At 45.0% G+C, this 14643-nt stretch overlaps 1 protein-coding gene across 3 annotated transcripts in view; it reads right to left on the minus strand.

The window, feature by feature from the left end:
- TOM1L1 (target of myb1 like 1 membrane trafficking protein) overlaps positions 1-14643 on the minus strand; it is a 38680-nt gene that overhangs the window by 14402 nt on the left and 9635 nt on the right. For 2 of the 3 annotated variants that reach the window (XM_054047975.1, XM_054047978.1), the window contains exons 4-8: positions 12948-13097; positions 12217-12336; positions 9260-9373; positions 7838-7954; positions 67-200 (exon numbers count right to left, since the gene is read on the minus strand). In XM_054047975.1, coding sequence (XP_053903950.1) covers positions 67-200; positions 7838-7954; positions 9260-9373; positions 12217-12336; positions 12948-13097 — 635 coding nt within the window. The remainder of the gene's footprint in view (positions 1-66; positions 201-7837; positions 7955-9259; positions 9374-12216; positions 12337-12947; positions 13098-14643) is intronic. The other variant, XM_054047977.1, reaches the window with a different exon arrangement.

The raw sequence follows: 14643 nt of genomic DNA on the forward strand, positions 1-14643 counted from the left end.
GTCAGGAGAACCTGTTACTGAGACCAAAGTGGAAAAGAGAGGTTCTGGTTTCACTAATAAATTTACCTTTCATGGCCCAGGAGGACGTTATTCAGATCTTCATTCGCTTGTATTAATTCAGCTATCACATCTTCATTCTCCACTGCCACCAGCAGTTCCACGATCCTTTCCTGCATCACCCGACATATCTTGTACAGTTTCTTTCCGGGAAAAAAAACAAAACCATCATCATTGTGGTTTCTCATATTTGTCAGTTTGGGAGGAGAATTATAAAACTTTTGGGTGCTGGAGACGCAAGGGTAATGCACTGTCTAATTCACATGACCACATACAGTTTAAAGGGTGAGCCCCAAATCCCTTATATTTGATTCTCAAGTCCCTTTCTGGCAAACTTCCTACAAAATGCGGCTGATAATTGCTATCACCATGACCAGCACTCCTACCCCAACTCATAACCCAGCCTCATTTCTGGAAAGTCATCCTCTTCCATAAAGAGAAAGTCACTTACTTTATAGTAACTAGAGGTTCGGTCCCTATTCATGTTCCACTGTGGGTATGCATGGGTTCTACGTGCCTGGAGCCAGAGAATTTCGAAAGCAGTGTCCATTAGCCTGCACATCTGCCCTGGTTTACTCGTGCCTCTGACTGAGGAGATAAAGGGCAGGGTGGACCAACCGCCTTTCCAGTTCCTTCTTCACTGCAAATCAGAGAAGATCTGAAGCACAGTGAAAGGAGGTCAAGTATCAGAGGGTAGCCGTGTTAGCCTGTATCCACAAAAACAACAAGGAGTCCGGTGGCACCTTAAAGACTAACAGATTTATTTGGGCATAAGCTTTCATGGGTAAAAAACCCCTGCATCTGAACAAGTGGGTTTTTTACCAACAAAAGCTTATGCCCAAATAAATCCGTTAGTCTTTAAAGTGCCACCGGACTCCTTGTTGTTTTAATGGAAGGAGGTCAAGGTAGTGGAATACAGATAAGGACCACACATCTCCAAGAACTTCCAGTTACTATCAGGCAAGTAACTTTCTCTTCTTTTTCGAGTGCTAGTCCCTATATGTATTCCAATGTGGGTGACTGACAAGTAGTACTTAAATAGGAGGAGGGTGTGAGGTAATAGATGGCAGACCTGTATGAAGGACTGCTATTCCAAAAGATGCAGCCGTAGAGGAGTCCTGTACCCATGCAGAGTGTCTCACAAACACATGGACTGAGCTCCGCGTAGCTGTCTCACAAATATCAAGAAGAGGCACTCCTCGAAGCAGTACTGTAGACACTGCTTGCTCTCTTGTGGAAAGAGACAATTAGGCAGCTGATAGCAGAGCAAAACACAGCCCCAGATCCGTTTTGAGATTCTTTCAGCGGATATAACCAGACCCGTTCCAATATGGCGACAAATAGTCTATGGGATTTCCCGTGTGTTTTCATTGTCTGCAGGTAAAAGGCTGCGGCTCATCCAATGTCAAGAGAATGGAACCTCCTTTCTTCTGAGGATGGATGAGGATTTGGGAAGAACACTGGTAAGTGGATAGACTGGTTCAGGTGAAACTCAGACTACTGTGGAGCCGGTGAATTTAGTGTGTAAACATAATGAAACCTTGTCCTTAGGCACTATAGTGTAAGGGGGATCTGCCATCAACGCCCCAAGTTCACCAGCCTTCCTGGCTGAGGTGGTGGCTACCAGGAATGCAACCTTCATGGATAGGAGAGACATGGAGCAGGAGGCTAATTATTCAAAAGGAGGCCTAGTGAGAGAACAAGGTGCAAATCCCATTGAAGAGTAGGCTTTTTTATAGGTGCAAAAAGTTCTGATTAGGCCTTTCCAGAATTTGCTAGTCAGAGGGTGCGTGAAGATTGAGTAGCCCTGTATAGGCAGATGGTATGCATTGATGGCTGCCATGTGGACCCGTAAGGAATGGATGAGCAAGCCTGCTGTCTTCAAGGAAAGAATGTAATCCAGAATGAGAGGAATATCTGTGGCTTCTGGAGAAATACGCCTTTGATACACCCAAACAGAGAAATGTTTACACTTGGCTAGATAACATCTCCTAGTGGACTCCTTCCAACTGCTAGAAAGGATGTTCTATACAGCTTCAGAACACAATTGCTCTAAGGACAAAACTAGGCTCTGAGATGAAGCGCCCGTGGGTTGGGATGCCTGATTTTGCTGCTCCCTTGAGTCAGGAGATCAGAAAATGTAGGAATAATGATTGGTGCTCGAGATGACAAGCATAGGAGGTTTAGAAACCTCAACTGTCTGGGCCAGTTGGGGCATTGAGAATAGTGCGTGCTCTGTCCTGCCAAATCTTCCACAAGACTCAAGGCAGGGGTAGTAGTGGAGGGAAGGCATAGTTCAGATGATCTGACCATGGAAGAAGTAGAGTGTTGCTCTGTGAGTGGTGACCCAGGGCTCCTCCAGAACAGTATATGTTGCATTTCCTGTTTGGGAGAAAAACAGGTCCTTGGTGGGGCATTCCCCACAGAGCAAAAATATTGTTTACCAGTGTCGTGATGCTCCCACTCGTGATTGACCACAAAGTGGCTGCTGAGAGAGCCACTCTCAGCACATTCTGGTTTCCTGGGAGGTAGACGCCCAACAGGGTAATCTGATTGTTGACGCACCAGTTCCACAGACTCAACATTTCTGCACCCAGGGGGACGGATCGCATTTTTCCCTGTTCGTTATGTAAGAGTTGATTGTGATGTTGTCTCACATAATGAAGGCACCGTGACCTTGAGTGAACAGGAGAGAGGTTTCACAAGCCCTTCAAACTGCTCATGGCTCTTGATGTACATCCTGGACATTTGAGATGTCCAGGTGCCCTGCACTGTGCGGTTGTCCACGTGAGCACCTCAACCTAACAGGGATGCATTGCCAGTGATCATCCTGTCTGTGTGGAAGCAAGAAAGGAAACATGGATGCAAACCTGATGGGGATTCTTCCACCATGATAGGGCCAATATCAAGGCAAAGAAGTTTCGCGCCCTAGGCGAAACTTCCACTTTGCGCCCCCTCCCCCCGCCCTGCGGCAGCTCCCCATCCCCCCCCACCCTGAGGCGCCACCCCCCCGTGACATCTCCCTCCCCCCCCCCCCCCGGGAGCCATGTGGCAGCTCCCCACCCCAGCTCATCTCTGCTCTGCCTCCTCCCCGAGCACGCTGCCCCTGCTCTAATTCTCCTCCCCTCTCAGGCTTGTGGCGCCAAACAGCTGATTGGCGCCGTGAGCCTGGGAGGCGAGAGAAGTGGAGTGGCCGCTGCGCTGGGAGAGGGAGATTGAGCCGCACGTGTCAGCGCGCCGCCGGCAGCCCAGCCCAGGAATGCTGTAAAAAAAAAAAAAAAAAAAAAAAATTGGGGGCACCACTTTTTGGCGCCCCCAAATCTTGGCGCCCTAGGCAACCGCCTAGTTTGTCTTAATGGTAGCACTGGCCCTGGGTGGGAACAATCACTAGGGTGCTCATTGATTGCAGGTTTGGCGAGTACACCCTAACCCTAAGCCTCTGGGACTCTGGACATACTAAATTCTCTTGGGCTGAGCTACTGGTCAGTTTAGGCTGGCCTGGATCTGACTTCTTCAAAGATCATTTGGAGGAAGACTTGGCCTCATGTTTATGAGAATGCTCCCTGCTCTCCCAACAAGACCCCTTGAGGGATCTGTGGGGGTAGACACCTTTGCTCCTGATTTGGACCTCATGGCAGGAGGTGCACTCCTTACTATGTCAGGCCAATGTATAAGTGGGGAGGATCCCCTGGCCTGGGTTAAGTTGTGGCCTCATGCACTTTTCCATTAGGCTTCCGTAGGCGAAGTTCCCACCCTTCTTGGGTACGGCTGGGGAATAAACAGCAGATACTGCACCTTGCTGGGATCCTTCTCAGCCAGCAACAACCACCCATGCTAACCGAGAAGGAACGCAGGCAGGAAGCATAAATTTTGAAGCCCAGAGTCCTGGGCCTAGTCCAGTACCCAAACGGAGTCTGGAGGGTTTTGTTGTAAAACTGGCCCATTTTTGCTTCAAAAGCGTGTATACCTAACTACGTGTCTCAGGGTGAAATTCACCTCTGTTCAGAATTGCAGCACAAGGACGATGCAACACCGTAAGTCCTAATCAAGTCCTGGAAACTGGGCTCTAATCAATGTATAGGTAATCAGCCCAGAAGTGATTTTTGACCTGCTAACAAAGGGAAATTCTACTAGAATTTAGACGCAGCCCTTTTAATGTCTGATCTCAACCACAAATTTGCCAGATTTTGCTCAGGAAAAGATGCATGCACTCTAGACACCATGAAACTAGAGCTGTTTATTATGCATTCCGAGAGCCAGGTCATCAGCTGGTGTAAAAACAGTGATGTCAATAGACCTGTGACAGTTTACATCAGCTGAGGAATTGGGCTCACATTCCAGTGTCCCCACAAGGGGTCTGTATCTAGTAGCTTTGTTTGTTCCCTACTCTTACTGGCTGCGAGAGTTGATACAAGAACTTGAACTGCTCTATTAACTACTACTACTACTTATTTCAGCCAGTTTAATATTTTGGGGGTTATTGTTTTCAGGTGTCTTAGGTCTTGTCTACAATGGGGTTTTCAGCCACAAATGTATCTATGCAAGTGCAAACCCTGAGTGGAGATACGCCACACCGGTGTAAGCCGGGACTTGCATTGCTGTACTTTGCCCATTATTAAGTTTCAGTTAATCTGACTAGCCTGGATCTCTGGTGACACATGGTTAAAAAAAATTCTCCCTTTAAGTCCTAAAGCATGCAACTCTTTCAGCAAAGGATTCTGTTCTACACCAATTGCAATGAAACTACTACTGTACAAGGACACAGTCCCTTGAACTGAGTGACCTAGGCTGAGATGCAAAGAAAAGAACATATTTCATTCTTGTAAAAGCAACTCGCATTTGTTTCGCTAGCCACTTTGTGCTGTGATAAGGATCTCAGGGTGTTGCAGGAAGGAACAGAAAATACAGTCATAAAACACATATAAAAGGAATGAGCTTCTACTCACTTCTTCATGAATGGTGAAATTCACTCCCTGCCCCTTCCCCGACCAATAATTTAACTATTTGAGTGCCAGCAGGCAGATCTGCTGGCACTTCCTCAGACTTTGTGATGACATTCTTCCTTTTACAAAATATACTTCCAAAACTTAACAGAAACCGATTTAAAATAGGCAGAGACATTCTAATAATCCTTTGCAAGGGTCTTTGCCCAAGGTTTTCAAAGAACTAATTAAATTAGACACCGTGGCCTCGATCACGGGCACCGGCCAAACAGAGCTGAGTGGACGCAGTTCAAGAGGAGGATTCTGTGAAGAGGTGACCACTGGATCCTGGAGCCAGTCTAATACTCACCCATCTGCCTCTGGCCTTGAAGGTCCATTGTAGCAGCTAGGGAGCAACAGGGCCGGGCATGTCCCGACCTTATCTTCTTTCCCTACGGTAACATGTATCACACCAGGGGTCAGGAAGGGAGCTGCCGGTTCTATGCCACTCAAGGATTCCCCTGCACAGAGGAAATCTTCCACTGGCTGGTTAAAACAGCAGGAAGGCTACTTTGCACCTCGAGAGCAGCAGAAGTAAGAGTACATCTACATGGCAAGCAGAAACTCAAAGCAGCGAGTCTCAGAGCCTGGGCCTATGGTCTTCAGAGCCTAGTGTTCAGAGCCCAAGCTCCAGTCCCAGCCCAAATATCTAGACAGCTATTTCTAGCACTGTGGACAAGCCCCGATCTGTAAGTCTGGGCTCTGTGACGTGGATTTCTGCTTGCCTTGTAGCTGTACCCCAAGTGTCTAGCCGCATTCCTGTGAGGCTGGGAAGGATTGTAATATCCATTCTGCAGCTGGGTAAACTGAAGCACAAAGAGAGGTCATATTACTCATTCAAGGTCACATGGTGAAACCGGAAATGAATCCAGAAGGCCTGACTCTCATTGCCTTGCCGTATCCCTAGACCACACTCCACCATCGCTGGAACCTCGGTGCAGATTGCTGCTCCGTGTACAAGAAGTGTGGGACTCGAGGGCTAAACCATTGCTGAGAGAGTTTTGTAGGCCTCATACTTTTGTAGGCTATCCAACTTTCTTTCCGGTTGCTTTGTTTTCCCTTAAGATGAGTGAAGAACTTAGCTCCTAGATCCCTGGTGTTTATTAGGCCCAGTCAATCCCTTTGCACTGTGTTTAAATATGTTTTTTTCAATATTTTTATGTTAGCTGGGGGAGAAAATTAACTTGAAGAACATGAAAGTTGAGATAATTTTTTAAAATTATTACTGGGTAGAGTCCTCTGCTTCTTTGCAGGCATAATTACTGCGTATAGTCAATGTGAACCAAGATCATTTGAAAATGCACACCAAGGGAATTTTTAAACCCTTCCTCATTTCAGAGAAGCCATTAAGTCTATTGTGTACAGTAAATATTTAGGCAGACAACCTTTATAAAAAAAAGCATATTATTTACCAGAGAGGTTTGTAACGCCTTCTCTTGCAACTCAAACCTTGAAAAATCCACAATCTATTGTGCTGGAGACAGATTTAATTGTGAAGTTTTAAAAAATCATATTGTTTTAGTGCTTGAATGTATCAGCTCATAAATATTACAGCGGAAGTATATGACATGGGACTTCAAAAAAAAAAAAAAAAAGGCAGTAATGAACAGATGGAGAACTACTCTTTGCCATTGTGAAATTGCTTCGTTTTAGATTTTAATTTAAGTGGATTTTCTTCCAATTTTTTAATGAATTTAGGCCACATCCTGGCATCTGGTGGCTACTTTGGTCACCCCCAATTCTGGGACTGGTTCCCCAATACAACATATTGCAGCCAGAGACCTCTATTTCCCTGCCGTGCATCCTGCACTGGAGGCCAAGGGTGGCGTAAGAGCCAGTACACCAGCCCATACCAGTGGAGGATTCCCTTGGCTCAGGGAGAATTTTCCATTGGCCAACGGAAGCTATGCTTAAGGCATGTCCATTCTAAAAGTTGCTGGAAGGTAGATTAGCCAAACCAAGTGAAGGCGTAATAAAATTCTCATTGACAGAATGTTTCCTTCATCCTAGCATTTGAAGAGAAGCTTAAAACACAGGGGAACTACATGAGAACCAGGTTTACATGATCCTTGTGAAACCTGTGGCTGAATCAAGCATTTCCACGGGCAGATAATTAAATTGCTGAGGCACTAGGATTTTGCTTCTAGAGTGGGCATTTAAAAATGCAGCGTATACATAGAAAAACCAGTACTAGGAAAAGAAGAAACTGGAGACAATGCATCAGCTTTGTCATCTCCAGGCTGGACTAATGGAACTTGAAGCCTATGTGTAACTTCAGCTAATGAATCACACAACTGCTCCTCTTTTAAGGTGAGCACTTAAAACCAGCACTCTATATTCTGCACTGGCTCTCGGTCTACCTTCAAAGTATTGGTGATGACACCCAGAGCCCTGAAAGGCCTGGGACCCTACTGTTACAGTAACCTTATCGCCATCTGTTTTCCCATGGGGCAGTTGCATTCAGTTGGCATGTTCTTGCTCTCTGAATTGAACACCTGGGTCTGAGTGGCAGGGCATTCTTGAGAGATGACCCTCAACTCTGTAATTCATTCCTGAGCAATCCATTAGAGTTACGGTTTTCACTGCAAGATGAACTTGTCCTTTCCTGCCTGTCTTCCTAGCAGGTGGACACAATAGAGGCAAGAGAAAGCTAGATCAACATCAAGGGTTGACAAAAGGTGTTTGTTTTCACTTTGCAATATGAACCCAGATGCAACAAGGATGGGCACAATGTACATTTTTAAAATAAACCATAACCAAGCCATCAACGAACTCCTAGCAAAAATGTTGTACTGCACCTGTAAGAGCTCCATATCGTCAAGATTCTCAGAGCCGGGAACATTTTCCGTTAATATCGCTGACATGACTTTCGTATTCATTTTCGCCATATCCAATTCGCTGTACAGCTTCCCAATCTGTTCAGTGCAATGGAATGTTATATGTGCAAGTACAGAAAACACAATGTTTTCCACATATATGGTCCTGCTTGCTCTTTTAGCAGATATACTATGGGCCTGATCAGCACTGCCTTACTCCAGCCTTTACACAGATGATACTCCATGGATAGGGTCCTACCAATTTCACGTGAAAAACGTGTCACGGACCATGAAATAAGCCCTTCCTCCTGAAATCTGATCTCCCCTTTGCTGCTGTGAGCACCCCAGCCCAGGGGCTCCTAGCTGCAAGTCCCCGCCGGACTGGGGAGGGACAGGACTTGTTCTTCCTCTGCACAGCAGCTCTCAGGCAGAGATCAGACCCACCTCCAAGTGCCTCCTCCTGCTGCAGGAAGCTCCAGTGCTGGGCAGCAGCCCCAGAGATTCCTGCCACTGGAGGAGGCTTGTGGACGTGGGTCCGATCTCCCCCTGCTGCTGGGAGCGCCCGAGCCAGGGGGCTCCTAGCTGCAAGTCCCCACTGAGCTGGGAAGGGACAGGACTTGTCCTTCTGCGGGGCTGCTGCGGGGGGAATAAAGAGATCAGAGATCAGACCCACCTCCAAGTACCTTTTGGGTTGGGACCCCCACGGTTACAACACCGTTAAATTTCAAATGTAAACAGCCGAAAATGTGAAATTGACCAATTTGAAAACACTGGCTGTGAAATTGATCAAAATGGACAGTGAATTTGGTAGGGCCCTATCCATGGACGTTAATGGAGTTAGTCCGGTTTTATATCATCACTATAAGGCAGTGGATCTCAAACCTAGCTCTGTGGAGTGCAGTGCTGCTATTTCTCTCCTTTACAGTTAAGTCCTATTACTATTAAGCAGACAAACTGGCTTGTCCATTTCTTTCTGACTTTTAAAAATAATTTCTTCACATTGTCTGTCATGCAAAAGTTTTCTTTACCCTTTCCTTCAGTCTTTGAATTGCCCTCTTTTCTTACTAATTTGCACCACAGTATCCTTTCTAAGAGCATTAGAAATACACGTACTCAAGCAAAGATTTCTACTTTCCAATCGAGCAGCTCCCTGGCAGTTGTGCAATCTCGTTTCCTGGCCTCTACTAAGATCTGGCACATGAATGTGTAAAATTTTCTAACAAAATAAAAACATTATGGTAATGGACCAGGGATTCAGCCCCGGACTGTCAACAAAAGCCTATACTGCTTGAGCTAATGGAGATTTTCCTTGCAGCAGCCTCTAATATTATATCCTATACAGGCCAGGGAATCATGATGACAGACGCTTAGTCAGCATATTTTGAAAGAAAGACTGTCCTGTACCTGTTCAGAAGTCAATGTTATTGTTGGAGCTGAAGGACGAGGCACTGGAGTACTTTTCACAGAGACAGCAGAAGGAGGCGGTGGCTTTTCAGAGGGCCAAGACGAAGCTCGCTGCTATACGATATGAAGAGAGTTTTTGTTTAACCTGGGAATTGACACGGACATCCAGATGACAGCGCTACAAAGCATCATTATCAGACTAGAAAACAGCGCATTAGCCTCCTCATAATCAGTGCTGCAACACTACCAGGGAGGAAGGCTTAGACGGAGTTATCCGAGTGAGTTCTATTCACTCCAGTAAAACCAATAACTGTTTTGGAATAAAAATCAGACTTGGGATCCAGGTTTCCTTTCAACTGGTTTGTTAGCAAATGAATCCATCAGAGGAAGGAGTGTGAATGGCGAAGCATGAGTTATGCCTCTGTGACCAGGCGCAGAGATCAGCCCATCTTTAGTGAGAGAATTCTATTACTTTCTTTGGAACGGGAATTAACAGGTGTCAGTCCTCACTGCACAAGAACCCTGCTCTGGGGGAAAAAATTAGGTGTGGCTGGTGATGGCGCCACACTAGGAAAGCAGAAGCTGTAAGAAGAAAGGGTCTAGGAATGCTTGTCTGGGAGATGAACTGAGAGGGGAGTAGGTGTTTCTGGATCCCAGAGCTGGAAATGCAAGAAACCTTGTGTGCATTTTGGATTAAACTGAAGGCCTGCATCAGACACTATGCTTAAGCTCTTTCAACCTTAAGCACTCTGGGCCAAATTCTGTACATAGGTTCTGTTCTTGCACTATTGAAGTCATTAGAGCTTTGCCATTGACTTCAGTGGGCGCAGGACCAGAGCTTTAGAAGACATTCATTCCCACAGTTACATCTGGATAGGGGAAGAAATAATTATCTAGTCAAAAAGAAATAATTATCTAGTCAGCACATAGCCTCGGCTGAATAGCCTTAGTCAAAATACACTGTGTGACGTTGTGCAGACTATATGGTTTTATAAAAAACTTGATAATAAGTCAATATAATGTAACTGAGATAGTTTTAGAGAAAATACGGTAATAAGTGAATGTAAGTAACTGGGATATGCCTCATGCAAAAGGTCTCTTGTAAGGTATCATTCCAAAGCTTATAATCTACTGAATGTGATCATCTGATTTGTATAAATGTACCACTCTTGTATCTAAAACTAGAAATATAAAATGTAACTCTGAGGGCCTATTGTAATTGTGTAAAGTGTGGACCATTAATGATGGTTTGGAATCTTGATGACTCCCATTGTCTGCAGATGGCTGTATTTACCTGTGAGTCTTCCTGTATATGTGTGTGCTGGCAAGTGAGTAATGAAGTCTTGCAGTGACATGTGATCATGTCACCTGAACTGGAATCCATCTTTAACCTGGTGCTTTTCCAGTGAGGGTGGGTGGAAACCCAGAGAGACAAAGAGTTCCCGCCTTATGCAAAAGATATATAAAGGGGGGAAGAGAACAGAGAAGGAGAGAAGCCATCATGAAGAATCCCCTAGCTACCACCTGAGCCGCAACAAGAGCTGTACCAGGGGAAAGAATTGTGCCCAGGCCTGGAAGGTGTCCAGTCTGAGAAAAACTTACTGAAACATCTCTGAGGGTGAGATTATCTGTATTTAGTTTGATTAGGCATAGATTTGCGCATTTTATTTTATTTTGCTTGGTGACTTACTTTGTTCTGTCTGTTACTACTTTGAACCACTTAAATCCTACTGTCTGTATTTAATAAAATCACTTTTTATTTAGTAATTTACTCAGAGTATGTATTAATACCTGGGGGAGCAAACAACTGTGCATATCTCTCTCTCAGTGTTATAGAGGGCGAACAATTTATGAGTTTGCCCTGCATAAGCTTTATGCAGGGTAAAACGGATTTATCTGGGTTTAGACCCCATTGGGAGTTGGGCATCTGAGTGCTAAAGACAAGCACGCTACTGCGAGCTGTTTTCAGGTAAACTTGCAGCTTTGGGACAAGTGATTCAGACCCTGGGTCTGTGTCTGGAGCCAGACGGGAGTGTCTGGCTCAGCAAGACAGGGTGCTGGAGTCCTGAGCTGGCAGGGAAAGCAGAAGCAGGGGTAGTCTTTGCACATCGGGTGGCAGCTCCCAAGGGGGTTTCTGTGATCCAACCCGTCACACACTGCCTTTCCTATACTCCACTATCTAATCATCAGGCCAGACTCACAATAGTTTTGAATCACTTCTGCCTGGGCTGACTAGAAGATTCTAAATCCATAATTGCAACGTTCCACCTGATGGTTTCACTCTTCTCAAAACTCTTGTGAAAGCTCTTCCAAGTCATAGGAAATTGGAAGGAATGGATCTTGCTGCACATAGAGCTGGTATGGATTGCTCAAGCCATATTGAGAGAGGGTCATTTTCCAGATCTACACATACTTTCGATCAACTTAAATAGTAAAGACAGAGTCTTTATCCACAAGGTTGCAAATTATTTTGTAGACTGTACAAAGAGATGGGTAGAGTCTTATATAGTAAAGACCTTTTTATTAGACTTCCCTACCTCTCCCAATTCCAAATTGAACCCAGATAATGCTCACATTCTGAATCATTGGGCACCTTCATGCAAATCATACACATTTTGGCTCAGACTTTCCAGAATGACTAAGAGATTTGGACACTCAATTGCCATGCATTTGGATGGGAATTGAATGCCCAAATCTCTTAGCTAGCTTTAAAAAACTCAGAGATTTATCTTTCCTGTCAGACAACCGATCCCCCAAACTTTTTTTATAATAAAAAGCACTATTATCTAGTTTAAAAATATATATACTTCAGGACAGAATGTGTGACTGATTTCCCGAGTATGTGAGCAGGATTTTCATGGTTTCCAACATAATAACTAATGACAATCAACACACCTTCTTTGTACATAAAGCTCTTGCAATTAACTTTGATTAACAGTGACGAATGTTGTGCTGACCTTGTGTGTCCCTGGGTTGGCATCAGAGGATGGAAACTGCACTCCTTTCTTTAGCAGTTCCAGATACACTTCCTTCACTTCACTCACATCCACGGTTCCTTGGAACCCGTAGGCCCAGGTCTGTTTTTGAAAAATCATTGGTGAGAGAAATCAAAACCTTTTTATGTTTGAGACCCAGAATTCTTTGCTGGGAGAAGCCACATGGCTTGAACCTCCACTCCCCAGGTGGCTGCCTCTCTTCCTTTCCTTGTCCACCCACCTACTAGACACCTTGAAAAATGCAGGATTTCTGTTGGTTGGAGGAATTGGTTCCAAGGCTGAAGATGATGTCAGTGGGTCAGGGAAGAAAAGAACCTCCTTCTAGAGGGGTTCTTCTACTACACATGTGCCTGAAGCCCTCCACATGAGCTACCTACTCCCTTGGCCTGCACTCTAAGCAGCGGGAACAAGACAGAGAAAGCTTTAAAGCTCCCTTTCACTTTTCTCCTTCAGTGCAGCTGGGGAAGGAACACATCCAGCAGTCAGGGTAGGGGGTATCCAAAGGGGCCTTTCCATGCCCCCTTTCTGCTCCTCTCCCTCCACCTCCCACTCCCGGCTGCACTTGCAAAAGTAGCAAGTGCATCAAAGGACATTTTCACAAGCGGCTCCCATGAACCCCCTTCCAGCCCATCACCGGGTTGTATCATTAAATATTTACTATGTATATATCCCCCTATTTACAGTTGACTTACCCTGATAAAGGCCAAGATTGTGTCCTGTGTATCAGCTGGCAGATTGTATCTTGGATGCAGCAATTTCACCAGCTTGTCCTTGCAGAAGTCTTTCTTCACAACTAAAGACTGGAAGCTGGGGCCACAGTTTTTCACGCACATGTCGAGAAGCTGTACAGAGAAGGCATTTCTATGACACGGTGGTTAAAAATAACTTGAGCCCTTCCACTTTCCTTCCCCCCCTTTTCAATTCATAGCTGGATGGCATTGTGATGGTCACCTTGGAAAGATGAGATTAGACAGTAGTGTTTGTACAGCACCTAACACAGTGGGGTCCTGTCCATGACTAGCGCTGCGAGGCACAGTCACAATGTGAATCAATCATAATAAGAACAGCTACCACTTTCTTTTTCTCATATTGCCTACAAGCAAAAGGTAATCAAAACCAAAAAACACACGGAAGCTCTCCAATTGTGAGAGCTGTGTGATAGGGAGCATGGAGACCAGAAATAAAGTAGGCAAATTACTTTGATCATCAGAATCATCTTTAAGAAATATCTACCTTCAAAAGCGGGCTTTGGATATGCAGCTAGAGCCTCACAGAGATGACAGATCCACAAGGCATTGAACGTCACCAAACTCGATAGTTATCTAACACTTTTCATCCACAGCTCTCAAAGCTCTTTCAAAGACAGGTGCTCCTCATCCCAATTCTACAGATGGGGAAATCGGGAGCATTAACCTGTCCTAGAGGGCCCAATCCATTGAAATCAAGCCAATATAAAGTCTTCTCATTGGCTTGAAGGGAATCCTGTCCATAGAACATCTGTGGGTACAGGCAGGTCTAGAATCCAACTCTCTTGGTTCAAAGTTTTGGAGCCCTAACCCCTTGACTATGGTGCCCCAAGCAGAGAGGAAGAGGGTCTCTCTCTTTACTAAGCCCCACCCAGATAGGAGGGGAAAGTTTAGACCAGTTTACAAGCTATGTCAATTCTATCAGTATTCCCCCATTACAAGTACTGGGAAACATTCCTCAAATTAGAATCAACGTTCTAAGTGGCACCACTATAGCTGCCCATGGAGCTGAAGTGGATTAAACATGCTTTTCCTGTTCAGTGTAGGCTACACAAAGGTGTGTTAAAAACATTTTAGAAACTAATTTTCTAGCTTGGAGATGTAGGGACTTTTCTCTAATGTGAACAGGGCCTTAAGGGAAGGGAGGTACAAGAGCAGAAATATATCCCACAGAAATAAAGTGAGCGTAGAACAAAGAGGCAAACTGCTGTGCAAAAAGCCAAGTAAAAGATAATAAGCAGAGAGTCTTAGCTTGACTGATTACTTTTTTATTTGAAAGGGTCCATGAAGTAAATGCTGCGGTTTGTGTAAAACATTTTCTTGGGGAAATGCAACTCCCATTATGAATTCCCCACATCTGAGATTGAACTTACCCTTTTGAGTAAGACTACTGTGGCTAGAGGGCCAGACCCTCCACTCTATTTATGCCAGTGCAACCCAATTGACTTGAATGAGGTGCTCCGGCGCAACTGCAAGGCGAATTTGGCCCCGATTAATTCTGGAGCAATCAAGAATGAGCTACTTTGATACTTATACTTTCATTAGGATTCTAATATCCTTATTTACTGTTGAGAGTAGTATCCTACCGCCCTAAGCAGTTCTATTGGAAGTAAGGTGCTACCCAGCATGGGAAAGTATTCCA

Source organism: Malaclemys terrapin, chromosome 13, assembly GCF_027887155.1.
Source record: "Malaclemys terrapin pileata isolate rMalTer1 chromosome 13, rMalTer1.hap1, whole genome shotgun sequence".
NCBI lineage: Eukaryota > Metazoa > Chordata > Testudines > Emydidae > Malaclemys > Malaclemys terrapin.